Genomic DNA, 27,955 nt, shown 5'->3' with positions numbered 1-27,955 from the left:
TCAGCAAACCTTAAGCAGCATAAGTACAGAGAGAACCACATCTAGGAGCATCATAGCCAAACTGCTGAGAATTAACAGTAAAGGGAAGATCTTCAGAGCATCCAAAGAAAAAGGACCTATTAAACAGAGGGAGAATTCCTATTGAACTACTGTTGATCTCCAATCAGAAGCAAAAACGGCTGGGGCGCCTGGGTGGCTCAGTCAATTGAGGGTCCAACTCTTGCTTTTGGCTCAGATAATGGTCTCAGGGTCCTGAGATTGAGTGGGGCTCCACGCTCAGCAAGAATCTGCTTACAATTTTTTCCTTCTCCGTCTGTCCCTCTGCCTTTGCTCTCTCTCTCTCAAAAAAGAAAAGAAAAAAAAAAAACTATGTTTAACATAACATAATAAAAAATTAAAAAACTATGTTTAAAATTTTCTAGTTTCACTAAAAGACAACAGGTTGTTTAAAATAAAATTGATAACACTGTATTGTGGGTTTTCTAATGTATGTAGATATAAAATGTATCCAAATAGCACAAAAAGAGGTAAAATGGAATTTACTCTTGCAAGTTTCTTACATTTTAGGTAAAGTGGCACAATGTGAACTCTAAGTGACCCATGATAAATTAAAGATGCATATTATAATCATTAGAGCTCAAAGGCCAGGAGAGAGATGAAAGCGGAACCCCCCCCGAAATACTCAATTAACAAAGACAAGGCAGGAGAGGCAGGAATGAACAAGAGAGTCCAGGCAGAATACAGACCCGTACCCAACAACATGAAGCTCAGAAACTTTATATTAAGCGACAAAAGCCAAACACAAAAGAATGCATACCGCCTGGATTCTATGCATAAAGAGTTCAAGATCAGGCAAAACTAACCGATGGTGATGGAAATCAGAGCAGTGGCTGTGTGTGAGCGAAGTGAAAGGCCTGGGAAGAGCCAGGAGAGAATTCTGCGCAGGAACGGAAATATATACCTTGACCGAGGTGGTGGCTTACCTGGGAGCCTAGATTTACCAAAATTCACAGAATCGTACCCTTAAGATTTGCGCATTTCACTGTAACTGTTGGGTCCATTTTTAAAAGCCTGGAACCAAACTCTCCGGCGCGGCCTCGGGATGGAAACCGTGAACAACAGAGGGCGCTCCGAGCTCACCAAACACGCTTGGGGGGCCCAGCTACTTGGGGATGCAAAGCCGACCAGCTCCGGTCTCCTCCGTCTTCAAGCGGAATCTCGCAGCTCCGCAACAGTTCTCCCTCGACACCCCAGCTCCCCCCACCCCCACCCGCCGCGGCCTCGCGGGCTGGTCCGTTTCACCTGGCCGCACCCTGCTGCTGCGAGGAGGCGCGGCGCCGAGCTAATGGCGAGGCCGTTTCCCGCGGCACCTCCGCGGAATACAGATGTGGCTGCGAGCAGCCGTGGGCCGCCTGGAGGCGTACCTGCCCCCCTAAGGTCCTCTCTCGAGGTGGTCGCTTTTAAATTGGAAGCAGGAACGTAATGGAAACTTCCACACTGCTCTCGACATCTTCATTTTGACCTTCTTACCTCGCTTTGGTGGCTGTGAAATCTTCCCACGCCAGGGCTGCGGCGGCAGGGCGGTGGGTGGATGGCAGCGGGAGGGAGGCACAGAAGGAATTCTCCCCGAGCAAGGCGGGAGGGGCGTTGCCCCAGGGTTTCAGCACCCCCAGAAGATTGTCTTCCCGCCCCCTCCCTATCTCAGAAGGAAGCCAGCGACTGGAAAGCCCCAAACGTGTTTTGCGCCCTCGGCCACCCCCAGGCCGGTGTCCCCGGGCGCGGAGATGCCATTACACCTCACGTGATCCCCGTACTGGGCCGGTCCTTCTCGAGGCGTCTCGCGGGGTGTTAATTAAAGGTCACAACAAAACAGACCTGCCGGCTCACCAGGAGAAATGTCCTCTCGGGAAATGAAAAATGATACCCCGGAGCAGCCACGTGTGGAGCCTGGCATATGCCGGTTTCCTGCACTCCCGGGCGCTGCGCCGGGGGTGGCGGGGCGGTCGGACAGGGGCGGTGGCGGGGTGCTCCCGGGGCTCCGCAGGCCCTAGGCGCGGGAAGAAAGGGAAAGAGGGGTGCCGAGGGGACGGACCGGGGAGCGGCGAGGCGAGGTCAGCCCGCACACACCCCCTTTCCAGGCCCGCGCGGCCCGCGCTGCGCGTGTGCACCGCGGAGAATCCCTCAGTTTCCCCTGCCCGGTGGCGGCCAGCCTGATCCCGGGCTCACCTGGGCCAGCCCCGGGCGGCTCGGCACGTCCCAGCTTGGGGCTCGCGGGGCGGGGTGGGCGGGCGAAGGCCCGGGGTCCTCTGGCTGTGGCTGGGTGGGTGCCCCCTCCCCCCGCCCCCGGCCGGCCGGGGGTTGGTAGAGCGATTCCAGAAAAGGTTTGCCGGGCAGGTCTAGGAGAACAAAGGGCGGGGGGAGGACCCGGCATGTTTGTGGACTTGTTTGTGACTCAGTCCCTTTTACACGGCGTTTCAAAGGCAGAACTGCAAGCCTTGCCAGGAAGAGAAAGAACTTGGGGGCGGGGAGGCTCGGGCGCATTTCGGTCCAGCCCTTTCGCTTGGCGCTGCCCCTCCGCGCCAGGCTCGCGCAGTGGCGTTTCATTGGGGCCCTGGCCGCGGGCCGCTCTCCAGTAACTTCGCCGCAAGGGGCGAGATTTACGACCCCCGCCCCCCCCCCCGGCGCTCGCCTCGCGCTGTCAGGCGGGCGCGCCGCAACATAAAATGGATCCCGGCCGGCGCGGCGGCGGCAGCCAGACGGCGGGCTCCCGGGCGGCGGGGCGGCTGTTCCCGAGGCTCCGCGCTGAGCCGGGGCGCACACGCGCGCGCTGACCGCCGCGGCGCCCGGGCCACGCCGAGCCGCCTCTCCCTGCGCTCGCGCAACTGTCAGGCCGAGCGGGCTGGCGGATATTGGCTCCGCGACACGCCGAGGCTCCTCCCCGAGTCTGGATCTTTATATTTTGGGAGAATTTCTTTGAACTCAGTTACCGAGCTCCGTGAAGGAGGCAAGTTCCCAGCGCCGGCTCGCCGGCGGGAGGCGAGGCGCGGCGAGGGCTCGCCCACCTTCTCCGCAGCGGCGTGTGCCTGGCTGCCCTCCTCGCTCCCCTCGTGGAGGCAAACGGACCCACTTGGCTGAGGAAAATGCCAATTACCTGGTTGTGACCGTGAAAAGAGAACGTGTGACTGGAGGAGGCAGAAGAGGATGAGGAAAAGCATTATTCGAAGAGAAGAATAAACCAGCCACTCCAACCCGTTCTGCAAATTAGTGCTATTACTTCTGGGCTGCATTTGCTCTGATTCTCGCCCCCACCCCCAAGTAAGAAACCTTGACTTGAGGTCCAAGAGGCAGCCCCCGACAACGGGGGGACCCTTCTGGGTTGGAAGACCTTTTGCATGTAGCGTTGGTGGAACATTGAGACACTCTCCTCTGGAAAAGCCACCATGAATTCGGTAGCTGGGAATAAAGAGAGGCTGGCGGTCTCCAGCAGGGGCAAGAAATACGGGGTAAGTTGTGACCGGTACAATGCGGAGGCGAGTTACCGGGCCCCCCCGCCCCCCGGCCGGAGTCCCCCTTTCCCGGCGCCGGGCGGCCCCTCAGGGCGACCCAGAGCTCTCCTGCCGCTGCAGAGGCGCCTCCGCCGGGCGGGCTGGGCGTGCGTGCACGCAGGCGGGTCCGCCGGCGAGGACGTCCGCACACTCGCCTGGCCCTCGCAATTTTCTCAGTCCTCGCGTTCCTGGCGGTCCCCGCACCCCTAACTTTTGCGGCATTGGTGCACTTCCAGGCAGAGTTAAGCCAAATGGGAGGGTGGTGTCCATGAATTTGCTGCCGTTCCTCGGGGTCATTGCCCTGGAGCCGGGAGAGCCTTGCATTTACCTTCAGGATCCGGAGGGCTGTACCCCGAATGAATAAAAATCCAGATGCCCCCCACCCCACCCCCGCCCCCAGCATAGCGTCTTCCAGCATCTTGAACTTGGGCTTTTTCTGGGATGGGTGTCGGGTTAAAAAGCGCGGGGCGCTGACTGTATGGGTCCCGCTGCAGAAACCCTGGGAAGCCCCTGAGCGGGCCCTCTCCTCCCGACCCGGGGAGGAGTCCGCCGGCGCCCGGGAAGCCGGAACCCACTAAAGGACGATTAACGGGGCAGATGTAGGCAGATTCGGCCGCAGGGTTCGGAGCGGTCCCGAACGCGCGCCCCTTGGCGCTCGGCCGGGCCCTCGGCGGCGCGCGGATCCCCAGCCTGCGGGAGGGCACCCCCCCCCCGGCCCGGCCCAGCCCAGCCCGGGGGCGCGGAAGTCCGCCGCCCTGCGGCCCCTGACTCTGCACGTCTCCTCCGCAGGTGAATGAAGTCTGCTCGCCTACCAAGCCCGCGGCACCCTTTTCCCCCGAGAGCTGGTACCGGAAAGCGTACGAGGAGTCGCGCGCCGGCAGCAGGCCCACCCCCGAGGGCGCGGGTTCGGCGCTCGGCTCGTCGGGGACCCCGTCCCCCGGCTCGGGCACCTCGTCCCCGAGCTCCTTCACGGGCTCCCCGGGCCCCGCCTCCCCAGGCATCGGCACCAGCTCGCCGGGCTCCCTGGGCGGCTCGCCGGGCTTCGGCACCGGCTCCCCGGGCTCGGGCAGCGGCGGCGGCTCCTCCCCCGGCTCGGACCGCGGCGTCTGGTGCGAGAACTGCAACGCCCGCCTGGTGGAGCTGAAGAGGCAGGCGCTGAAGCTGCTCCTCCCGGGGCCCTTCCCCGGCAAGGTGAGCCCACGCGGGGCAGGCGGAGGAGGCCTGGGCGGGCGGCGCCCGGAGGGGCCCGGGGTGGGGGGAGCCCTCGCCAGGCGGCCCCGGGGCACGGATCCGGGAGGTGCGCGCAGGCCTCTCCGCCCACTGGGTATACGCCAGCTCATCCGTCCCGCTGCCCTCTACTCCTAACGGTTAGCCCGCTGTGCTCGCTGCACCGGCCGGGACCTGCTGTTGGACCTGCGCGGGGCGCCCTCCCCGCAAACCCTGTGCCCGCGCGCTGCCAGCCGTTGCGGGACGGCAGGACCAGGGACAGCCGGCACCTGCTCTCGGGGGCTTCATCTCTGCGTCGCACGGGCCCTGCTGGCCGGCGCCATGGAGTCCCCTCCCCAGCGCCACCCGTGATCCTTCCGAACAGGCCCGTGGGAGTGGGAAAAGCGAGCCGGCATGTCCGCGGGAGGACGATTAGGGGTGGGAGCACCCGGGAGCGGGGCTACCTCGCGGCTGCTCCAGCGCGGAGCACGGCCGCCCCTCCATGGCAACGCTGCGGCGTGGTGTGTGCGGGTAGCCCCCGGAGTGGAACACAATGCAATTGTGTTTGCACTGTTGGGTCCAAGTACTATCAAACGACAATATTTACTCTTCCACTTCAAAGAGTTTTTATCAGTGGTTGGAGAGAAATATTGAGAAAACAGAGTGCATAGCTGTGGGGGTTTCTGACACTGCTCAGTGGCATTTTCTGATTTATATTTCTGTGACTTCTGAAATGAAATACTGTGATTTTGAGTCGTGAAATTTAGCAGCAACTGCATCTGCTTGCCTCATCGGCTTATCCAAATTCATACACATGAATGTTTTCATAGGCAAGGGTTAAATTAAACAAATACCCACAGAAGTTGTGAAAATTTTACGTGTGGAAGATTACCACCCAGAGAATTGGTTTTATGAATCCCAAATTTATCTCAAGAATAATTAACTTGTGGATTGTTGTCAGGATGCCATTTTTGTAGTTTGATAGTAACTCTGTCCAGACTCCCCGAGAACAATCTCAGGAAATCTAAAAGCTTATTTCCTACTTGCATTCTATATTCTCCAATTTAACACTACATCACTCACACATTTATTTCCTCTTTTGATCATTTATCAATTTAGTCTCTGATTTCCTGTGGCATTCAGGGCACTGTGTCAGGCACAGCAACGAAATAACCGGTATCTACAGTCCTTGTCCACATGGAGCTTATATTCTAATAGGGGATACAAACGTTGACCACAAAATGCACAATTCGTAATTTGTTCCCATTTGCCGTGAGTGCTTGAGAGGAAGAGCGTGGGGCGCTGTGAGATGGTACAACTAGACTAGACAGTCTGCTAAATGTTGAAAAGCCTTGGTTCTTAAAGGTATCATCTGATAGGTGGCAATCCTAGTAAGTTGCAATCTACCAAAGCATTCTAGAACATTCTTGAGGACCTGTTCTTATAAGAGCTTGTTGCTGTTGTTGTTGAGTGCTCCTGTGTGCAAAGGTAAATCAAAATCTACTCTTTTCATTCAAATGGAGGAGGGCAAGGAAACCTATAGGAAGAAGAAACAAATGTTTGAGATTCAAACGCATTCCTCCTGCCTTGTGGACTCAGGTGGCAAAGCCGATTGGGGTTTTGTTGGAAGCACCTGGAAAATCCATTCCCGGTGTTACAGGAGGCAATTCAATATATTTGCCAATTTTCTTTACGTGATGAAATTAAAGTGACCCTGGGGGACTGATGAGGGATCTCTGAACCTCAGTGCTCTGCACCAACTTGAAGTTGCCCAGGCATGTCTGCGGGAGGGTGGTCAGTCGTGGGGAGAGTCACACGGAATCACTTGCAGGCACACATCGGTATCACCCAGTGCCACAGTTGCCAGGGTGCACAAGGCTTAGCCAGATTGCTTCAGTGTTCGTCATGAGGTACGGGGCCTCAATTTTAACTACAAATCTTCCGCGTGTCTCTCGGAATAATAATAATAAAAGTTCCGCTTTTCCCCCCTTCTTTTTAAAGCATCGGTACCCTCAGATGAGGTACAATTTCCATTCCCCTTTTAAAGCCTGCAGTACTTTAAGGAAACACATGCTGTGTTCTCTTGAGCATGATGGATGGAGGCCCATGGACCTTCTTCCCAGGGCTGGATTTATGCGCAAGCTCTGGACCTCTGTAGCCCTCAGGCACCAAAAGAGTTAAGTTTCATTAGCCCAAGAGATGCCAGTGTGACTCCATCATGCACTTTGCCCTGGAGGGTTAGAGTCTAGAAGATAAAGGCATGTTCTTGAGGAATAATTAGAAAAAAAAAAATCATTGTAATTCACTTAAGACACTTAACGGTATTTGGGAAATATTTTCTTAAACGGAGTACTAAACCCTTCTAGGCGGTATTAAAAGTCTCCTAGGTGGATATTTAGAAGTCAGAGGCAGAATGGCACATCCGGGAATCTTACGATTTTAGGATGGTTTTGGTTTTAGTTCTTTCTCCACTGCTGATGTATTTTGTGACCTTGAGTAGATCCATTTTTGTCCGTATTTATAAGTTTCTTTGGAGAAAGATGTGGGGTTGTTGATGATTATTAATTAGCCGAGATCCTTTTAGATTTATGTTTTATAGAGTTAGAGGTTTTCTCATAAAACATTATCCACTCTCGGTTTCTAATTTCATCAGTACATTTTCCAAATATCGTACAGCTGTAGGAGTCCTCACCAGGCGCTCATTTGTAGGTAGCAAGCCCTATTGAATCCCCCCAGTTTTGTCTTCCCCCAGTTGGTTAAGGAGAGGACGTGAAGGGCTGGCGAGCCCATTGGGGGTGTCTGGCCGGTCCCAGCAGTTAGACAGTGGCTCTGGTGGCCTGAGGAGTGACCGCCCTATTCTGAGTGCTCTTAGGAGTCACGTGACTGCAGGAGACCCAGGCTTCAGGGCAAAAGGCAGCAGGACTCCTAGAGATATCTAGGTCAGGTAACTGTGCCGGGTGGGGATGGTGTTAACTGAGGCAGGAAACAGGAGGAGATGCATTTTGGGAGTGGCTCAGAGGGAAGAGCGATAATGGGTTTGGTTTTCCGTGCATTGAGTGTGAGGTTTCTGGAAAGAGGCAGGGAGTGGAGGCAGATTGAGGAATAGCACGGAATCTGGAGTGTAGCAGTGGCACCTGTGAGCTCGCGCATCTGTTGATACTCTGGATTTGTCCCTTCAAATAACAGCTTACCTGGGTGAGTAAAGACCTGTGCCTGGTGGCAGAGTGTAAAGCATTTGGATTGACTTTTATTACCTCCGTCGATAAAAAAAAGTACCCACTGGGTTTATATCAAGTCTTTTTCTAGGACTGGTAAGTAGAAGGGTCAAATAAAAGAATGTTGATTTGTAAAGTGTTGGGATTTGCAGTAAACACAGTCCTTTTGCCCATGGTAGCGTTCCAATGTGTAAATATAAAACCATTTCGGACCCACTGGCGTGAGTGTCTTCCCTGTTTTACACACAGTCAAGGCACCAAGCAGAAATAAGGGCCAAGGAACGAATCTCCCATTTCGGGGCTATCCTCGATCATCCTGATAGCAGAACTTTTGAATTGACAGTGTAAGCCCTAAGAAACATCAGCCCAAAGAATTCCCTGGAGTGGGCAGAAATGTTCCAGGTTGGAGATGGGTCTCAGGCATCTGTTCATTTCCATATCAATACAAGAAAATCTTTTATGTAAAAAAAAAAAAAAAAAAAGGTCCAGAACATTCTTATCTGATTTTTTCTCAGTCAGGTATTCTGGGTCCATTTATGCCCCAGAAATATCAGGAAGCTTAGCCAGCCGCACTGAGAAGGGTGGCCAGGAATCACAGAGAAGAAAGAAAGGAATGTGTCAGAGGGGTTTAAAAACACCAAACGTAGACTCTAAATAGCCAGAGCCCAAGTAAGTCTAGACTTGGGGAATATGTGTGTGTGTGTATTTCTGTATTTTCCCAGCTCTGAAACGGGTACGAAAAAAATAACTCTATGGAAAAGTTCTTCCAGGAGCCATGGTATGATTTTTTATAGATACAAGATATATTGCATTTTAAATGCTTATTAATTATGAGAGCCGTTTATCTTAAATCTTTTTAAGAACACATGGTGATTTTCAGAATACATTATTTGAATCTTTTCTGTTTCAGAAATATTTTCGATGCAAGATCAGCTAATAGATAAAATCAGTAATGAGAACATTTCAGAAACATTTTAGGGATTCTAAAAACATTCCCAGTAGAGACACGTGAGTGGTAATCTCTTCCTTTGGGCTTAGCAAGCCATGGAATGATGGCATTTCATTCCACCAGACTTTTAATCGTGAACCAACATGGTCAGTTTTTATAGTGACTTAATTCACTTTGTAAAAATCCCTGGGCTGTAGTAATGTCTTCCACACGCATCGCAGATAGGATTATTGCATTAGAAATGTGATTCTTAAATGGCTGAGGCTAGTAATTTGTTAGCATCTGGAAGTTTTACGTCAATAAAATTTAGGCAATGTGAGTTGCTCTTTGGCATCTCACAGATCGCGCCATTCATCAGCTAATCGTAATGGTGGTGGTAATGAAGATGACTATAAATGGCTAGCAGGTATTGGCCTTAGTACGTGCTGGGCACCGTACTTGGAGATGCCCCCCCCCCCCCATGCATTAGATCTCCTGTAGCAAAGTGAAGATGATCCCGGTTTCTCTACCTGGGAATTCCACGTGATTGATATGGTTCAGGTCACGAAAAGGAAGCATGCGTAAAGACATAAGGAACAGAGAAACCCAAGGAAGCTTTCCACCCCAAAGCCCTTTGGGTCACGTTAGGATAACTGCGTGAGTGGGAGACCACCCCCCCCTCCACCTTGAGAGAGAGAGTTAGGATTATTTTTTCCTGGGCTCACAGAGGGTAGCATCACTTTTGGGGAGGGGGTGGGAAAAAATGTCAGGATGGTGAGCTGAGTGATTTTCTTGGCTGGAATGTAACACAGGGAGAAAGGAACTTTCTCATCTTTCTATTCACTCACTTGAGACTCCTCTGTTGCCTGCCCTTTCTGGAAACCACTGTTGGGGTGGGGGACCCTGCGCTGACCTCCTAAGGGGAAGAGTCCTCCAGGGGAATGTCTTGGTGCCAGGTCCGTAGGGCTACCAGACTTCAGCTCTGTTTCGTCCTGGCAAAGGTTGCAAGTTGGCTGGCGTCTGTCTGTCAGGGTTCCCGGTCTCTTTTCAGGGATCCAAACTGATTTCCTTTTTAGTGTCTTGAGCCATGGGCTGACCACAGCAGCTTTTCTTTAACTCTTTTTTTTTTAATAACGTCCTGTATGGGCTTACTGTGGCAAAGAAGCAGGTTTCGATGTGTCCCCGCCATCTATCATACCTACGTGCACCAGTCCCAAATCTCGTAGAGCGTATTTGAATAGGTGCCAAAGGCCAGGGAATAAACCCGTATTCCTAAATTACGTTAAAAATGTTTGTCAAAGGGTACCTCCGTGGCTCAGTCGATTAGGTGTCCAACTCTTGATCTCAGCTCAGTTCTTGATCTTAGGGTTGTGAGTTCAAGCCCTGTGTTGGGCTCCACGCTGGGTGTGGAGCCTACTTAAAAAAAAAGATTATAAAAATACTGAATCAGTTTTTATCCATCATCCTGCTTACTGCCCTCTTTGGGATGCCCCAGAACCCATCTAAGAAAATTGGATTTCAAGTCATGATTACAAAGGCTGTCTGCCTATCACTTCTAGGTTTCAAAGGACTTCCCTCTGTTTTCTTTGAGTATTTTTATGGCTTCCTTTTAAATATTTAGATGTCTGATCCACTGGGAAGTTATGTATAATGAAAGGTACATATCAATTTTATTTTTTTTCTAAATGTCTGTAGTTGTCACCAGACCCTTTATTAAAACATCCATCTTCCCCCCACTGAGCTGAGATACCATCATTATCATAAACCAACTTTTCAGTTGGACTTGGGTCTATCTCTGGACCTTCTGCTATGTGCTATTTATCTGTCTCGTCATGTGCCAGTTCCACACTATTTTATTTTTTTAGATCTTTATTTACTTTAGAGAGAGAGTGCATGTGCATGCGTTGGGGGGAGGGTAGAGAGGGGAGGGAGAGGGAGAGAGAATCGGAAGCAGACTCCGTGATGAGTGTGGAGCCTGATGTGGGGCTCAGTCCCACCACCTCGAGATCCCGACCTGAGCCAGAACCAAGTTGGAAGCCCAACCAGCTGAGCCACCCAGGCGCCCCCACACTATCTTAAGTACAGAATCTTTGTAGTAAGCTTTAATATTTGGTAGGGCTAGCCCTCCCTCTCCTAAACTGCTTTCCTTTCTGGGAGTTTCCTGGTTATTCTTCCTGTTTTCCCATATGAACTTTAGAATCAACTTGCCTAACTCCAGAAAATAATTATTTTAATTGGAACCATGTTAAATTTATATGTTAACCTGGGGGACATTGGGCATCTTTATGATGTTGAATCTTTCCCAAGCGTGTGGAATGTTACTTCATTCGAACAAATCTACTTTTTAGCAATTTTCAAGGGTTTTTCTCCTGTAGACTTTGTGCATTTCTTGTTAAATTTACTCTTAGGCACTGTATCTTTTATTGCTATTGTAAATGAGCTCTTCACTTTCATCTTCTAACTGATAACTGTTTGTATATAAGAAGGATGTTGATTTATATATTAACTTTATAGCCTATTTATTAAATTCTATTAATGTGTTCATTAGTTTTAAAATTGGTACTCTTGAAATCTCCAAAAAGAATTTTTGAAATTGAAATTTCCGAAAGAATTTATCTGATACAAGTAGAGATATCATTACTCTTTTCCTTTGCTATTCTTATTCCTTTAATGGTTTTCTCTTCTTTGTCACCTTGATTCATGCCTCCTTTACCGTGTTCAATGGTGTTGGTATAGTTGACACGTGAACGGTTTTCCCCATTAAGGAAGATGTCGGCTTTTGGACTGAGGTGTGCATATAAGTTTTACGAATTAAGGAAGTATCCATCAATTCCTATTTTATTTCGTGTTTTTAATCAGGGTATAATGTTTTGCCAAATATGTTTTCAGTCTTTCGGGAGATGATCATATGATTTTTCTCCTTAGATCTATTAATATTGTGAATTATTGCTGATTTCCTAATAATGAGCCATTCTCACATTCCCATGATAAACTCCACTTGGTCACAATGTATTTTTAAAAATATGCTGTGGATTGGTTGTGTTAGTATTTTATTTACTGTCTTTGCTGTCGTATTCATATGCCCAGAAGCATTTTTGATTCCTGCTCGTGTATGAGCTGCAGTGCTCTGCCACGTTGTAACCAGGGTACAAAAAAGATGAAAATTCCTGCCCTGGAGCAACTCCCAGTCTAGTTTAGAAACCAACAAGGAGCTGGAGTTGGAGAACAGTGCTGGAAGTGCTGGACCACAGGCCAGGCGGGCTGCCAGGGAGCAGAGGGGAGGCCAGAGCTCCTTCAGCACGTCGCTGGGAGTTCGGCTCATGGTGCGCAGGGCAGCATCGGCATCCAGCCGGAGGGAACGGCAGACAAACGCACAAGAAGGTTGTGCACGCTCAGTACCCTCTGGGGAGATGCAGGGATGCAAGTTACCATAGCGCAGCGTGTGCATGGGTGAGCGACGCACTGGGAAGGTGGCCGGGGTTAGGATGAGTGGCGTTGCAGCTGGAGAGTCTCCTAGGACCCTGTAGGCCCTGGGCAGCTGTTGATGGGTGCTGGGGAAGGCAACGAGGTGATCAGATATGCAGTTATGACAGGTTGCCGTGACAGTGGGGGGAAGGTGGGTTGAAGAGCAGTGTTGGGGAGCCCATGAGCAGGCCCCTCACCATGCCCTGGGGGATGGAGGATGCAGGCCTGAGCTAAGGGGTGGCAGCTTGGACCAGACGGATATTGTATGTAGAAAACCCATGGGGGTATGGGGCAGAGGGAGAGGAGAAGGATGAGGGCTCTCCCCGATTTCAGGCCAGGACAAGCAAGACACGCTCTCCATTAATTGAGATGGAGAGTACGGGAGGGGATAGGGCTTGCGTTCTTGTGGGTCTGATTTACGAAGATGGTTGTGGGTAATAAAATTGTCTGGGCCCTGTAGGGCTTGAAGTGGAATGTTCTGGTGGGTCCCCGTGGGATTCAGAGCTGGAGATGTGGGTCTGGCGGATGTTGGCATGGAGAGGGTGGCGGATCCCCGGAGGGTGAGCTCTCTCTGTAGAGTAAGGCTGTGGGCAGCGAGCAGAGCGTGGAGCTGTGGGACCAGGGACATTGAAGGCCAGGCAGCCTGAGGAGCCAGGGAGAGAAGACCAGGAGAAGCCAGGAGAAGGGGAGGAAACTAGGAGAAAGTGGAGTCACGGAAGCAGAGAGGAGCAAGCTTCAGAGGGAGGCAAAGTTCAGATAGCTCAGAGAGATCCAGGAGGTAAGGGGGGGGGGTTTCCCTTGATTCTGTAAATCAGAGATCACTGGGGATCTTTGTTAGAAGGAGGAGGAAGGCAGGCAATGACCGTGTGTCCAGGAGTGGGTGGAGAGGCGAGGGCATCGGAGGTAGCATTTGAGTCATGGACGACACTAAGAGGTTAAGAGAGATCCACTTTTGAGGCTCTTAGGACCTTAAAAAGGAAGATCTGGGGTCAGCAAACTAGGGTGCAAAATCAGGTTATGTCACTAAGTGTGTGCGACCTTGGGCACAGCCTCTCTGAACTCAGTCATGCTCCTTCTTTCAGTGGTGGTGGTGATAGGATCCCACCGGGGTTGTTATGAGGGTCTGTGAAACAGGTGAGATAATATTCAGCCTTCACTTTCTGTTTTTATTCCAATGACTTTCTCTAGGAAGGTAAGTTTTATGAAAACCCTGCTTCCTTCCGCCCTCCCCCCACTCCTCCCTCTTCTCCCCTTCCTTCCTTCCTTCCTTCCTTCCTTCCTTCCTTCCTTCCTTCCTTCCTTCCTTCCTTCCTTCCTTCCTTCCTTCCTTCCTTCCTCTTGCTGGAGGTCTGACAGCAAAATGCAAAAGCAGCAGTCAGAGAATATGGAGCCAATGAGCTCATCTCCTTTTCTATGTCTTCACCTCCAAGCAGATAACGCGCTCATTCATTCCTTTGTAGAGTGACTGCACAAAAAATTTGGGAGAGCTCAGTTGATGAAAACAGCCACTCCTTTTCGTTGAGATGCCATGAATATGGAGTGAGATTCCTTGTCACAGATGGAAATCCCTTCTTCGAGCCCTGCCCGTCTCAGAGGCCCTCCAGGGAGCTTGGCAGACGCCGTGTTTAGCATTCTCACTCCCGAGTGGAGAGCACACTTCTCCCAGTGGGGGCGCAGGCGATGTTGCCGATCTGGGCAGCACCAGGAATTTGGGCTTATCTGCCTTCCCATCCAGTGTTGTCTTTCGCAGACGGTTTTCTTTGCAGTTATGTTTTGCTGATCCTATCGCATCGATTCCGACCAGACCTTGTGGAGAAGTCTGGAAATAGAGACCCGCCCCCCCAGCGGTATTTCCCGCACATGTTTCAGCTCTCCGAGCGTTCTTGTAAACTCTTACCCAGAAAGGGTCGATATTCCTGTGCTGCCGTGGGGGTTAACATATCAGAAGGCTCTGGGGTAGAGTGAATTCTTTTGATTAGCAGAACTATATCTAAATATATCTTAAGTGTTATAGGCCATGTTGCAGCTAAGGGGCTATTTTGACTCATCGTTTCTACTTAATGGAGTTTGAGTTCAATATTGTTGCCAACCACAAAAAGGTCTTGGAAAAAGCTTTAGCTCTCCGTCCACGGCATGGTTTTAAAATCTTTGATAGTTCTTATGCACAAAATGTCTATTTTTTTAAAGATTTTATTTATTTGAGGAGGGGGAGAGAGAGAGAAAAAACACGAGTGGGGGAGGGGCAGAGGGAGAAGGAGAAGCAGACTCCCCGCTGAGCAGGGAGTGCAATGCGGGGCTCTATCCCAGGACCCTGGGATCATGACCTGAGCTGGAGGCAGATGCTTAACCAACGGAGCCACCCAGGCGCCCCCAAATGTCTTTATTTTTAAAGCGCGAACTGCAAATAATAGTTAAAACCTCCTTTCCCACCGCAGAGGTAACGAACGTGAGCTTCCGATACTCCTTCGTCCAGTCTGAGTGATGGCTGAGGGTTATAATCGCTAATTCAGCATTTTTTTTTTTTTTTTCTGGGAACTTAAAGAGCTTGAGATTTTTTTCCGTGGTGTGATTCCATTTTTTTAATTAGCAGTGACGAGCAGCTACACTTCCCGGGAAACACTACCATCTTTCTTACAGCAGTTGCCGTCTTTGGAGATGGGATCACTGCTTCCCTACGCCCAGTTCCATCTAAATGGTGGTTTCTTGCGGCAACAGGAGACTGACTTACTGAGAGTAAGAGACCAAGAACAACCCCGAGCTGCTGAGCTATCTCACCAGCTGGTTGTACAGAAAATACACCGCTGATCAGGCAGCAGCTAACAACCACACTGTTTAAGAGAAATGATCCGCTGCCTGGTTCAGCTGTGTGCCTTTCTGTAGAGGGACGTCCTGGTCCTGAGCGTGGCGGCTGCCCAGGTGGCCTTGAATGTCTTCCCCGCCGTCCCCCAGCTGGGAATGGGAGCATCCCGTCTCTGCCAAGCCAGGGGGCATGGCCATGGGGCTGAGGGCTAGATGGAGAAGGATGGCAAGGGGAGGGGTAAGATCAAGGGGGAGCACGGACAAGAGAGGGGCAAGAGAAATAGGAAAGAAAGGGGCGGGGGATTGGTAGGCATCGTGGGTTGTCTACAAACCCAGATGTTTAGATGAGAAGAGACTGTCTTAGACGAAGAGACAGTGGCTGTCTCGTCTGCTGCACTAGCTAGCCCTGGGGTCCCCGACAAGCCAGCTAGCCAGCTTGCGCTTCGTCTCCTTCGTAAACCAAGAGTGTCGGAGCTGGTGGTCTCTGCAAGTCTCTGAGAAGCCGGAGAGGAAACCTAAGACAATGACGCCCAGTCCTTGCTCCCAGATTCCGGAGGGATATGCTTGACAAGGCCCTAGGTGGATTTGTGTCCAAACCCAGAGCCTGAAGCTGTTCCTTGGGTGGCCACGTTTGTGGGATTCCCAGCCCCCGCCAGCCAGGCCTGACCCCCAGGTTTGCCTGTCATCCCTGATGTTCCTGTGTGTGGAGTTTGGACATAAACGGGCGGTCGGGATTCTTCCTGTTTCTTAATAAAGCTGTTTACTTTACTGTCGTCTGTGTTTGTACACAGAAATAAACTTGGGCAGACAGAAAGACAATTGATTTTATAACAGCAATTGGGTAAGGAATGTCTGAGAAAAAATATTGCCTTAGATATAGAAATGGCTTGTAGTTCTACATGGAAAAACTGTCATACTGATTAGGATTTATTTATTTTAAAGATATTTATTTGAGAGAGAGTGAGAGCGCGAGCGAGCACAAGCAGGGGGAGCCACAGGCAGAGGGAGAAGCAGATTCTCCGCTGAGCAGGGAGCCGGACGTGGGACTCGATTCCAGGACCCAGAGACCATGACCTGAGCTGAAGGCAGACACTTAGCTGACTGAGCCACCCAGGCTCCCCTGATTAGGATTTAGAAATAATCTGGGGAGAGTTCATCCTGGGTAGCAGTCCAGGAACAGCAGAACTCCAGATATTTCATTTGTCTTTCTTTCAAAAACTCTCATCCAGATTTTTTCTAAAACCTTTGCTCTGAACCCTTTGATTCCCCTTCTTTCTGCTGCGCCTATGAATATGTAGACAGGGCCACAATTGTTTAGACCAGTATTTACATGCCCCGTGCCCATGACTTGGGCGTAACAGTCCCGTCCTTTTGAAGGGTGGCCCGCAGAGGAGGGGGCAGGTGGCCGGCTGCGTGGTGGACAAAGTCCGTTCGTTCATGATCCATTTTATTTTCTCCCCTAACAACGAAGCCGGCTTGTCTTGATCCTGTCTGCTCCCTGTGAGATGCCCCCTCACTCTTCCTTGAACTAGACTATCGTATGTGCGCTGTGGTCCGAACACAGCTCCGGGGCGCAGATACTAGCGCAGAGCTCCATCGTACCTTGAGCGGGGCTGGCACTGGGGTGCGGCGCAGGTGGGGGCAGGAGCAGTGGCAGTGCACCTGTCCCTCCGCGTTCTTGCACTCTGTTCTCGCACCAGCCCCGGGGGAGGCTGACGACACACGCCGCCACGGGCATGCCCAACGCCGCCCAGCGCACCCTCCGTGTGTTTTCCTCCATCGTGCTCCCAGGTATCGGAGCCTTTGTTTCTCCCCTGCTCTTTCCCCCTAAACTCGCTCGGGTAACTCCTGGTGGAATTCCTAAGCCGGCTTTTCCGCCTGGGCTGTGCGTGTGAATGTGTGTGTGTGCGCACACTTGGGAGGAGCCCGGGAGGACGTCCGCAAGCTGGTCACACGGCAGACAGCCTATCGCACGATTCAGACACTGTTCGGCCCGAGCTTTTATCGGAGGTCCTGGCAGCTAATGAAGTGAGCCATGCCGTTCAGAGGGCACCGAGCAGAGAAGGGTGGCTGCCTGATGGGGCAGCTTGAGGGTGTAGGAAGGGGCTGACGGCGGCAAGTCCGCCAAGGATGGCTTTACGAGGACTTCTGCAGCCGGGGTGGCAGGTGTCAGACAAACGCATGGTTTTTGTATGCCTCACCAAGCTCTCTGCTTCCTGTGGGAGGTGGCCGCCCTGCAAGGAGGTTGCTGGCTGTGGGCTTTTTTGTGGTGCTAGTTTGTGCTAATTTACTTTTTTAATGGAGCACTCCTTGTTATTAGTGATTCTCCGCGATGGCCCTTTATGGTGGTCAGGAGGAGATGAGAGAATGGTGGCCAGGTGTCCACCTGGAAGACCTCTGGCTCCCGAGGCTCCATCAGGCTCTAGTAGGATTTATTGTTTTGCCATGTGGGTCTTCTGGACTCTGAGCCCTGGAGCGTGGTCATTGTATTATGAATTTTACCTTTCACTTCGTACCTGTGCCCCAACTAGACATAATTTTTTTTGAATATGTAAACTCTCCAAGGATTTCTGGCCTTTTGGGGGGAAAAAAAATCTCCCCTTTTCCACTTCTGTATGATGGAAACATCATGGGGGATGAGGGAAGAGGCTGACGGAGGAGGGGATGCTCCTGGTGGGATATGGGGAGGAGGGGCGTGATGCCTGCCCACTGATAAGGCCTCCTGCCCTCAAGAGTGAAATCCACAGGGATGAAATGTGAGTGTGGCTCCTCCCCCCCCCGGGGGTCCCGGTCTAGGTGTTTCTGGATGGACTAGTTTGGAGGCCCTCGAATTTCCTGTGGGTTGCTATGACCTTGGTTTTGCTCCATTTAATGGGGTTGTGCTCACTTCTGGTCTGGAGAATGACGGAATGTGGGGGTGCTCACTGGATGCTCAGAATGGTCCCAGGTATTCCAGGGAGGAAGCCTGATTTCACTGGTCGGAACTGAGCCGAGAGGGCAAGCTCAAGGCCACACGCCGAGACACCGGGCCCCCAGATTCAGTTTCTCCCTTCATCTCATAGCTGATCTGCACTGTGGATACCACGCTGCCTCTGCTGGTTGGTGAGATGGTCACACACAATCACATCCAGGCTGGAGGCAGGTCTGCGGTCGTGAAGGAACCCTGCTCCCTACAAGGCTTGGATGCCGTGGTTTGCAGTGAGAGGAGAGATTCACCAGGCCGGTTTCAAGTCCTTCTGGGCAGAGTAGCAAGGAAGTGGGCTGGGTTTTCTCCCAAGACACGAATGGGGTCACGCTCGTGCTGAAAAGAAACACAGTAGTGTTCACTGCTCTGTTGTAGAGCACACATCAGTGTCTTTTTGGAAGGATCATGAACTTTCCAAACCTTCTTTATAATCCTTACACAGGGCAAAATTCAATATAATACCTTGACTGAAATGAATGCCATAAATTTTTAATGTTCTCTGTCACCTCTGCTCCTGGAGACCTAGAATATCCTTTTGAATCATGAGCATTTTATAATCCTAGAACTATAGCACAGAAGGAGTCTTAGAGATTATGTAGCCTTGGGTTACTTTTGCTTTTTTTTTTTTTAAAGTTTTATTTATTTTTTAGAGAGAAGGAGAAGAGTCACAAGCTGACTCCCTGCTGAGCGCAGAGCTGGACACGGGGCTTGATCCCACAACCCTGAAATCATGACCTGAGTGGAAACCATGAATCGGATGCTCAACTGACTGAGCCACCCAGGTGCCCCTCGGTTACTTTCGCTATTAAGAGCATGGTTCCTGGGCGCCTGGGTCCTGGGTGGCTCAGTCAGTGAAGTGTCTGCCTTCGGCTCAGGTTAGGATCCCAGGGTCCTGGGATCGAGTCCCGAGTTGGGCTCCCTGCTCAGCGGGAAGCCTGCTTCTCCCTCTCCCTTTGCCCCTCCCCCTGCTCGTACTTGCTGTCTCTCTCTGTCTCACTCAAATAAATAAATAACATCTTTAATAAAAAAAAAAAAGTGCATGGTTCCTGCAGCCAGACCGCTGGGGTGTGAATCTTGGCTCTGTCATTTGCCAGCTCTCCAGCTCTCCAGCCCTGTAGACTTGGAGGAACTTGCCGCTTTCTGCCTCAGTTTCCTTACTTGTATAATGGCATTAACAGGAATAACTGCTTCGTCAGTGTGTTTTGTCTGGCACATAGTAGGCGTTCACTAAATATTAGCATCCAAACTGCCATTTTATAGAAGAGAAAAGTAAAACTTGCCTCTCTAGATGGTGACCTCCTGACCCCAGGATTCATTCCACATGACTGGCAGCCAGTGTGTGTGTTCTCGACTTCTCTCATGCTCCGCGTCTGTCGTCTCTCGGCTTGCGTGCCTGGCCAGCATTTCTTTGGCTGTTGCTGTATAGTTGTGTGGTTGCCAGACTTGGGGCTGGGACAGAAAGGCGGTTAGGACACAGCCGTGCCCTTGAGCCTCACAGCCTGGGGGGCGGCCAGGTGCTGGCTGCCACCTCGTCCCTTTTGCGGCGTCCCTGCAAGGGATGGCACGGCCGGCTGTGGAGTGGGCTGAGATGGTTTCCAGAAGGGGTGATGGCCGCATCGAGGCTAATCAGTGAGCAGGAGCTGGTGGGTGAGGCTGAAGAGGGCGAGGTATTCCAGGCATCTCACGAACAGAGAGGGGCTGCAGGAGCCCTGAGGATCGCGGTATTGCCAGACGTGAAGTGTCCAAGAGGGGGGCCACCACGCTGCCTCCACAAGAAGTTAAATGACCACGTGAGCTTTACATGCCAGGTTGAACAAACGATGATTCGACGTCGAACAGCAAGATAGCAGTGCCCACCCACTCACACCAGCGTCATTCACCAGACCGGAGAGGTGAGAGCCGCCCAAGGGCCCATCAGTGGGTGAGTGGATAGACAGAATGTGGTGTAGATACAATGGAAGGAAATATATAAAATACATATACGTTACTATACATGATATTTACTTAATACCCAAAAAGAAGGGAAATTCGGCCACCTGCTACCATGTGGATGAACCTCGAGGACATTATTCTGAGTGAAATAAGCCAGTCACCAAAGGCACTCATTCTGTGTGGTTCCACTTACAGGTGGTGCTTAGAGTTTTCAAATTCATGGAGACAGAATGGTGTGGAATGATGGTTGTGGGGGTGGGGGGGGCAAGGGTGGCGGGGGAGGGGATTAGAGACTTGACGCTTAGTGATAAGGAGCTTCCGTTTGGGAAAATGAAACAAGTTCTGGAGATGGATGGTGGTGATGATTGCACAAACGTGGGGTGCGCCTGACAGCACTGAACCGTGCATTTAAAAACGGTTAACATTTTATGTTACGTAACTTTATCCCCCCCCCCCCCAGCAGTGTAAACTGTGTTACAGACTAGTGATCTAAGGGAAGGGACGTCCCTGTGGATTTCCTGGGCAGGGAAACTTCCCTCCGTTGGCTCATGAAGGCTGATCCTGACAACATTTGCTGGTCCAACCACCACCTCCTCCCTAGCACATTGTGTGCCATCACATTTAATCTACGAGTGGGTGGGGTTACTGTCCCCATTGCACAGACGAGCAAACTCAGCAAGATGAGGGACCCGGGCCCACGTCCTGCAGTGGTTGTGGGGCCGGGATAGGATGGGGACCTCCCCGTGAGCCCCCGTGGGAGGAAAGGGGCCAGGCGAGGGCCTGAGAAGGGGGAACTGGCCCCTCACTGCCACTTACCTCCTGAGAAACAGCCGTTTTATTTGCGTCTGTAAGAGTTTGAAAGGTTTAAACGGGCCGTCGCTGAGTGAACACTGAGGCTGGCAAATTAATCTTTTTGAGGACAGCACGTTAGTGGCCCCTGCGTCATAGCTTTTAATACAGTACTGTAATTATAGTGCACATTTTGCAGTAAACTAAAAAAATGACTTATGAGCTCTTGGGTTCTTGACAGCAATGAGTTCAGTGGCAACATCATTCTTCCGAATTTGCCAACGCGTGTTATTGTGGGCATTGCTTTTTTGGAATTGGACCAGACGACACCTTAAAGATTCGAGAGGTGGATACGATGTTATATATATTGAAATAGCTGCTTTTTTCAGGTTACTGTACTGGCCTTTGCCACCTCGGTTCCTGACTCTGCAACATTCCTTACAGGGATGTGATGGCTGGATAGAGGGGCGTCCATCTTAACCTCATTTGCCAATCTGGAGGAAGAAAGGAGGATAGAGAGGCCAAGTGACCTTTTTTCGCTCCCGTTCAGCAAGTGTTTGAACAGCATGTGCTCCGTGCCGGGCACTGTTCTGGGCCGTGGGCGCTCTGATCGCTGTTGCGAGTGAGGGCACTCAGAGCCTCACACTCCTGCCTGCTCTTTCCTGGCGCGCTGCTGTTGTGAGTTGATGGGATTTCAGGGGTTCATGAGATACTTGCCGTTTTATAGGTGTCTGACTCTTCCCAGCTTGTGGGAAGGGAATTTGGCCATAGCGTCCCTTACCCGAGGACCCTGCCCACAGAGGACGCGCCACGGCTTTGACATCAGACTCTAAAGCTCCTGGGCTTCTCTTGCAAAGGCCTCCTTCAAACCATTCTCATGGACTCTGGCTAATGGGGAGTTTCTTTGGGCGGCTCCGTGCTCATTCCTCACTGCCTTTCCTGCTTGAGACTTCCCACAGGGTGAAAAGCTAGAACAGTGGCTTTTGTCTGAAGCAGGGCCATCGATGGTACAGTAACTGCTTTCAGATGCTGCAGAGGTGGCCCAGACTCAGGATGGTGACCCGGAGGTGAAGGGCTACAGATCCCGTTACAAGCTGGAGCCAATCCGCCTCCAGACTGCAGTGCGTTTGGGCCGAGAAAGGAGGAAGGATAGGGTGACATAGGCGCTAGATAGCGGGAGAAGTAGGCATGGGAAAGTCTAAGAGTGGGGCTTCAGTCTCTGGAGACATTTTTGTACAAGGCATTGCCTACGTGAATACACAAATACCAGCGATGCAGTCCTGCAGTCTTGGAATATAGGGCGCGTCTGTGGAGAAGCTACGCGTGTATTATATGTGAACATACACGGTAGATAGACGTGAATTACAAAGCAGTGGGTTCAGACACCGGTTATTTTTCTTTCCATAATCTCGAGAAAGGGTGAAATCTTGGTTCCGTTGTTTAGCGCCCTCACACCATCTTAGAAGACTGAAGCTCACTTCCTGGCCAGGTCTCCGGTCCAGTTGAGCCCCCTCCGCTGGGGTGGCTGGTAGGTCACCCATGCTGCGGGCATGACGGTGGCGGGGGGCGGGGGGCGCTCAGCGAGGTGGTGAGTTGAACACACAGCCCCAGAACAGGGAGCTGCAAAGGGGGTAATGAAGTAGGAGGCCGGGCTGCCTTCTGACGGTGAGGTTCTCCGTGACTCGCCCTAGAAATACCAGCCCATGGCCAGTTTCCGTGGGCTGAGATCCTTTGAGAGTCTGTCAAGTAGAGATTTGGGGGAAAAAAAAAACCCCAAAACAACACAACACGCACAAAAAATTAGAAGATATAATTTTGTGGCAAGATGTAGAGAGTCACTGAGTCCAGCTATGATCTGAAAGGAGCAAAGAGGCCGTAATCTGAGTTCTGAGATCTCTCTTATTGTATTCCTGTTTCCTCAAAAGCCTCTTTTTGTTTGTCCTATTTCTAATTGTTTTCTCTTCCCAGCTAGAGTTGAAAGGGTAGAGCCGCAAGCATGGAAATGTTGCTTTTATATTGAAAGTGGTGAAATTGTACCTCCATTTTTATTCCCTGTGAGACAGTGGGGTTATTTAAAAAAAAAAAAATTCTTTGGGAAGAAATAGATCTATGGTCTACGAAGACCATACCAGAAATTACCAGGAAGTGGGAAGTCCTAGTCTATGGAAGGGGACCAGAGACGTTTGAGAAAGACGCATCTTTGAGGTCTAGCCTGGGATTTTGTTTGCTTTTCTCTTGGCATGCCTGCTGGTGTCTGGGATTTTCTCCTATCCCCGATTTCCCTGTGTGTTTGCTGTAGCTGGGCCTGCCCTCAGGAACCAAAAAACTCTGGGCCTGCTGTTGTCGCACCCACCCCTGTTAATTCCCTTTGACTAAAGCTGCCCAACCTTGGTGGCGAGGCTGGCAGCCGAGGGCATGGAAGGAGCCGAAGGCCCTGACAGGTGTTGCGTAACAAGCCACGCCAGCTACTCTCCCCAAGAGGCTGGAGAGGTGTGGGAATCTCGTTCACACCTTTCGTGCTCAATATAAGACGTCAGGGACACCCAGGGGTCGTTCCTGCTATTCACTGTGCCTTCAGCCGCCGTGGGGGGCATACGGCTGACAGGACGGGCCACGGGTGATAGAGCCATTGGATTTCAGACAATCTTTTTTTTTAAGATTTTATTTATTTGAGAGAGAGACAAACAGCATGCGGTGGGGGGAGTGGCAGAGGGAGGGGGACAAGCGGGCTCTCCACCGAGCAGGAAGCCTGACGTGGGAGCTCGATCCAGGACCTCAAGATCATGACCTGAGCCAAAAGCAGATGCTTCACTGAATGGGCCCCATGGGCGCCCCTGAATTTCAGACGATTCTTTCTGTGACTTTTGTAGGAGATGTTTACTTCTGAGCAGAACCTGGTATGAAGCATTTACCACTGGTACTTCTGTGAAGGGCTGTTTTTCAGGGAGCAGTGCTGTGGTCTCTGGGGGCCATTTTCTATGACTTACGCAAAGACACACAAAAGCGTGGCCCATTCCCCCCATTTTTGACAGAATGACAACCCTGCCCTTATGGATCCCTGAATCCCTCTGAGATAACGCTATCTTTTAACCAAGGAGCAGTGCTAAGTAACCCTCCTTGCAGCTTTTCCTGGGTTGGGGGTCATGAGGAACGTGGGCTAGTGTGGGTGCACTTGAACTTGACCCGTGGCTCATCGGAGTGGCCAATGGAGCCGCGGTGGCCAGGGGCGGCCGCCGGCACCCGGGCCTCTGTGTGAGCTGGCCTCAGGGGAGCTACTCTCTCTCTATGAGGGGAGGGCTGGGATTCATTGCCTTTTGGTTTTGATTTTACTTATCTTCTGGGGATGGACAATGGTGGTGGCAGTTTGGGCCTGTTTCTGATTAGTAAAATGGCCTTTTACCTGAGACCATGTGAGAAATGCTCTCCTGAACCTCCTGAACCCTGGTTTTTCCGATGGCGAGTTGGATGGCCTCAGGGCATGTGTTTTGGCTGAGAAAATGAAAGACATGATGTGTGGGGAGTTGCAGCTTTTTGTTTAGAGAAAAGGTGGAGGGGTCACCCTGAGAGCTGCTGTGGGCTTGGCTTCCACTCAGGAAGGGGAAAGCTACAGGTAGAGGGCTGGCTGGGGGTGCAGAGGGGCAGTGTCTTTGGCTGCGAGAGGAGGGCGCCAGGCACTTTCTGGGCAGAGACCGCCTTGTCCCTTAGCAGAGGACCACACGGAGCTCAAATCCCACCCCACCTGCTCTGTTTCAGGAGATAGGCTGGACACCATGACGATTTCTATGCCCTGGAGCTGCTTCTTCAAGTGATTCTAGAACATTCGGGAGATATTTAGAGCACCTAATATGTGCCGGGTGTTACATTAGGAGCTTGGAACTTTCAAGTACAACCAAATAACTGAGTTTGACCTTAGAGAAGCTATTTATTTGAGAGAGAGAAAAAGAATCTGGAGCAGACCCCACGCTGAACGTGGAACCCAACGTGGGGCTCGATCTCATAACCGTGAGATCGTGACTTGGGCGGAAACCAAGAGTCGAGGCGCTGCCAGCTGAGCCACCCAGACGCCCCTGGGGCTGCATTTCAAATTAGGAGAAATGCAGCTCAAGTGCTTTTTTCTCAGTCCTTTCGGTGATCAGATTCTTATCAGTCAGCTGCCTCTTGGCGGTGTTTATTCTAAGCTTTTTCTTTTTTAACTGGTAAAATACACCAAGTTAACCACGTTTAAGGGCACAGTCCAGCATGAAGCTCCTCCGTGCTGGGCACCTGTTCCCACCATCCACCTGTAGGCCTTCCTCCTCTTCCCAGACTGAAGCTCTGAACCCATTGAACAGCTCTCCATTCTGCCCTCCCTGCTTAGGTTATTCGGGAGTGCTGGAAACCTCCAGAGAACGCTCTCAGGAGAAAGGCCCAGTGGTTCATTAAGTCACTCATTCACTCATTCATTCCTTGCATAGCCTCTGGGCAGCATCTCTTGTGCGCTGCTCTCTGTGCTACAGTCTCCAGCTTCCAAACCAAATGAAACCCGGACTTTGGTCCCAAGAGGTTGATCGACTAGGAGAGGAGACAAGGGATGTACATGGATGAGTCCTTAGATGCGTTACAGATGCTTCAGGGCAAGCGGGGAGGCGCCCCAGCGCCCCAGATCCTTCCCAGTTCTCAGAGTGGGAGGGACTCCTGTCTCCATCCTCCTTTGGAGCCTCCAGCTTCAGGTGCTGGAGGCCGTAGCTGAGTAGCGAAGAGAGGGCGCTGGTGTCACTTTTAAAAATGCACACACCTGCAGGTGCAGTCTCGAGCCCTGTTACCCTTTCTGGCTGAGGACGCTGTGCGGGTTCCTGGCAGTGGTGAGAGAGGAGGGCATGGAAAGAACCCAGCCCCAGCCACGGGAGCAGACTCGTTCCTGCCCAGAGCCACATTTGGGCTCCCTTGGAGTCGCGAGCAGACTCTTGTCCTCGGCTGGGGGCAAGATGGGTCTCAGCCCGGTGGGAGTCGGAGACCTGTGCCCCGCCTCAGTTTCTTAGCACGCTCCCATAGGACCTTCGGCACTGCGCTCTGTTCCCTTTTCTCCCTCACACACAGACTCCCTCCCTCCTCTCCCTTTAAATCACTTTCGTGCTGTTTAACCTCTCTACCCTGATTTCCCCTCCTCTGCTGCGGCTTTTACGGTGGTTTCCGCTAATGGATCACCTGGACGAGATGCCCCCCGCTTTGTGAGCATCAATTAGTGTCCCCCTCCCCCCACCCCGAGAAGGGGCTCGGTTGCCTGGTGGCTTGGGCTCCGAGGACGGGTCGGGCCTGACTCTTTTCACGTGAAAGTAGGTTATCGATGAGCTCGGATGCCAGCCTACCCCGCGGGCTCTTGCCAACCCCTCTTGATCTCATCATGGTGTACATTTTCAAGATCGTATCGCATTAGCTCAGGAGAATTCAGGAGAGAAAAATGTACTAGTAAAGAAAAAAAGAAAAGAGAAACAGAGAAGAATGTGATGATTTCTTTCATTATATTATAGCCCAGCTGAAAGTGCACCTGGCTCCACCCGGCTGTGTTCTGAGAGAACCCGTGGAATGTGTGTGTGGACGTGGGTGGGTTATAAGGCACAGGGACACTTAGCAGCAGGCTGAAAGGACTTTGTGTTTTGGTTTCTTCTTTGGATTCCTCGGAGGATTGGTTTTCTTGGGAAATCATGATTTTAGGGAAAAGATGAGATGGGGCGTGTAGCTGGCAAGATCCTTCTAGTGTCGGCTTTGTGAGACACGGAGGCAGGCGGCCACCAAGGGCCGGCGGTGCTGCTTTTTGGAGACGGGCTGTTCGTTGTTGGCCAGACTGGTGCATGTGCAGGAATGTGGGATCAGGGGCGCCTGGGTGGCTCAGTTGTTAAGCGTCTGCCTTCGGCTCAGGGCGTGATCCCAGGGTTCTGGGATCAAGTCCCGCATCGGGCTCTTCTGCTGGGAGCCTGCTTCTTCCTCTCGCACTCCCCCTGCTTGTGTTCCCTCACTCGCTGGCTGTCTGTCTCTCTCTCTCTGTCAAATAAATAAATAAAATCTTGAAAAAAAAAAGGAATGTGGGATCATTCTTTTCTGTTTTTTAGTAGCTTTACTGAGATACAATTTACATGCCATACAATGCACCTGTTTCGAATGTGCAGTCTGGTGGGTTTTTAGTATATTCCCAGAATTTGGAACCATCGTCCCCATGTAATATTAGAACCTTTCTGTCCCTCCCCAAAGAAATGTGGTGCCCGTTATCAGTCCGTCCCCATTCACCCGTCCCCTCGGCCCCGGGAAACCATGGCTCTACTTTCTTTTTCTGTGGATTTGCCTGTTCTGGACATTTCCTATGCATGGAAATCGCACAGTATGTGGTATGTCGTGCCTGACTGGTTTCACTCAGCACGATGTGGTCAGGGTTCACCGCATCGTCGCGTGGAGCACAGTGGCATTCCGTCGTGGGGACATACACGCTCGGTACCTGCTCGGCAGTGGTTGGCTGTGTGGCTTATTTCCGGTTTTGCGCTATGATGCCAAATGCTGTTGCGAACATTTGGGCATTGGTCTCCGTGAGGACGTGCGTTTTCTGTTCTCATGGGCTGATACTTGGGAGTGGAATCGCTGTTGAATGTGGTAACTCTGTGTTTAACGTTTTGAGAAACTTCCTAGCTGTTTTGCAGTGTGGCCGCTCCCGTCAGCAGCAGATCAGATGTCCTCCCTCCATTGTCTGTCTTCTGGATTCTAGCGGATGTGAAGTGGTGTCACACTGTGGTTCTGATCTGCATTTCACTAATGACTAGTAAGGTCCAGCATCTTTTCACGTACTCGTTCACCATTCTTAGGTTTTCTTCGGAGAAACATCTAATCAAATCTTTTGTTCATTTTTTAGTTGAGGCTTTTTGTTGTTGTCACTGAGCTGTGAGAGTCCTTTATATATTCTGGGTAGAAGTCCCTTATCAGATATATGATTGGCTGGTGTTTTCTCCCAGTCTGTGACTTATCTTTTCATTTTCTTGATGATGTCGTGTGAAGCACAAACGTTTTATTTTTGATAAAGTCCAGCTTACCGGGTTTTCTCTTCTTGCTGTGCTTTTGGGGTCTTATCTGAAAATTCACTGCCCAACTA

At 51.4% G+C, this 27,955-nt stretch overlaps 1 protein-coding gene across 1 annotated transcript in view; it reads left to right on the top strand.

Annotated features, from left to right (window-relative positions):
• Positions 1-2,299: 2,299 nt before the first annotated feature.
• Positions 2,300-27,955, top strand: part of KIF26B (kinesin family member 26B) — a 422,711-nt gene continuing 397,055 nt past the window's right edge. The window contains exons 1-2 of the mRNA XM_045796283.2: positions 2,300-3,503; positions 4,335-4,736. Coding sequence (XP_045652239.1) covers positions 3,441-3,503; positions 4,335-4,736 — 465 coding nt within the window. The 5' untranslated portion in view covers positions 2,300-3,440. The remainder of the gene's footprint in view (positions 3,504-4,334; positions 4,737-27,955) is intronic.

The sequence above is a fragment of the Ursus americanus genome, chromosome 2, assembly GCF_024610735.1.
Source record: "Ursus americanus isolate L20-20 chromosome 2, mUrsAme1.1.p, whole genome shotgun sequence".
In the NCBI taxonomy this organism is placed as follows: domain Eukaryota; kingdom Metazoa; phylum Chordata; class Mammalia; order Carnivora; family Ursidae; genus Ursus; species Ursus americanus.
Note: the sequence above shows the minus strand (reverse complement) of the source record. Positions and strands in the feature narration are given on the sequence as shown.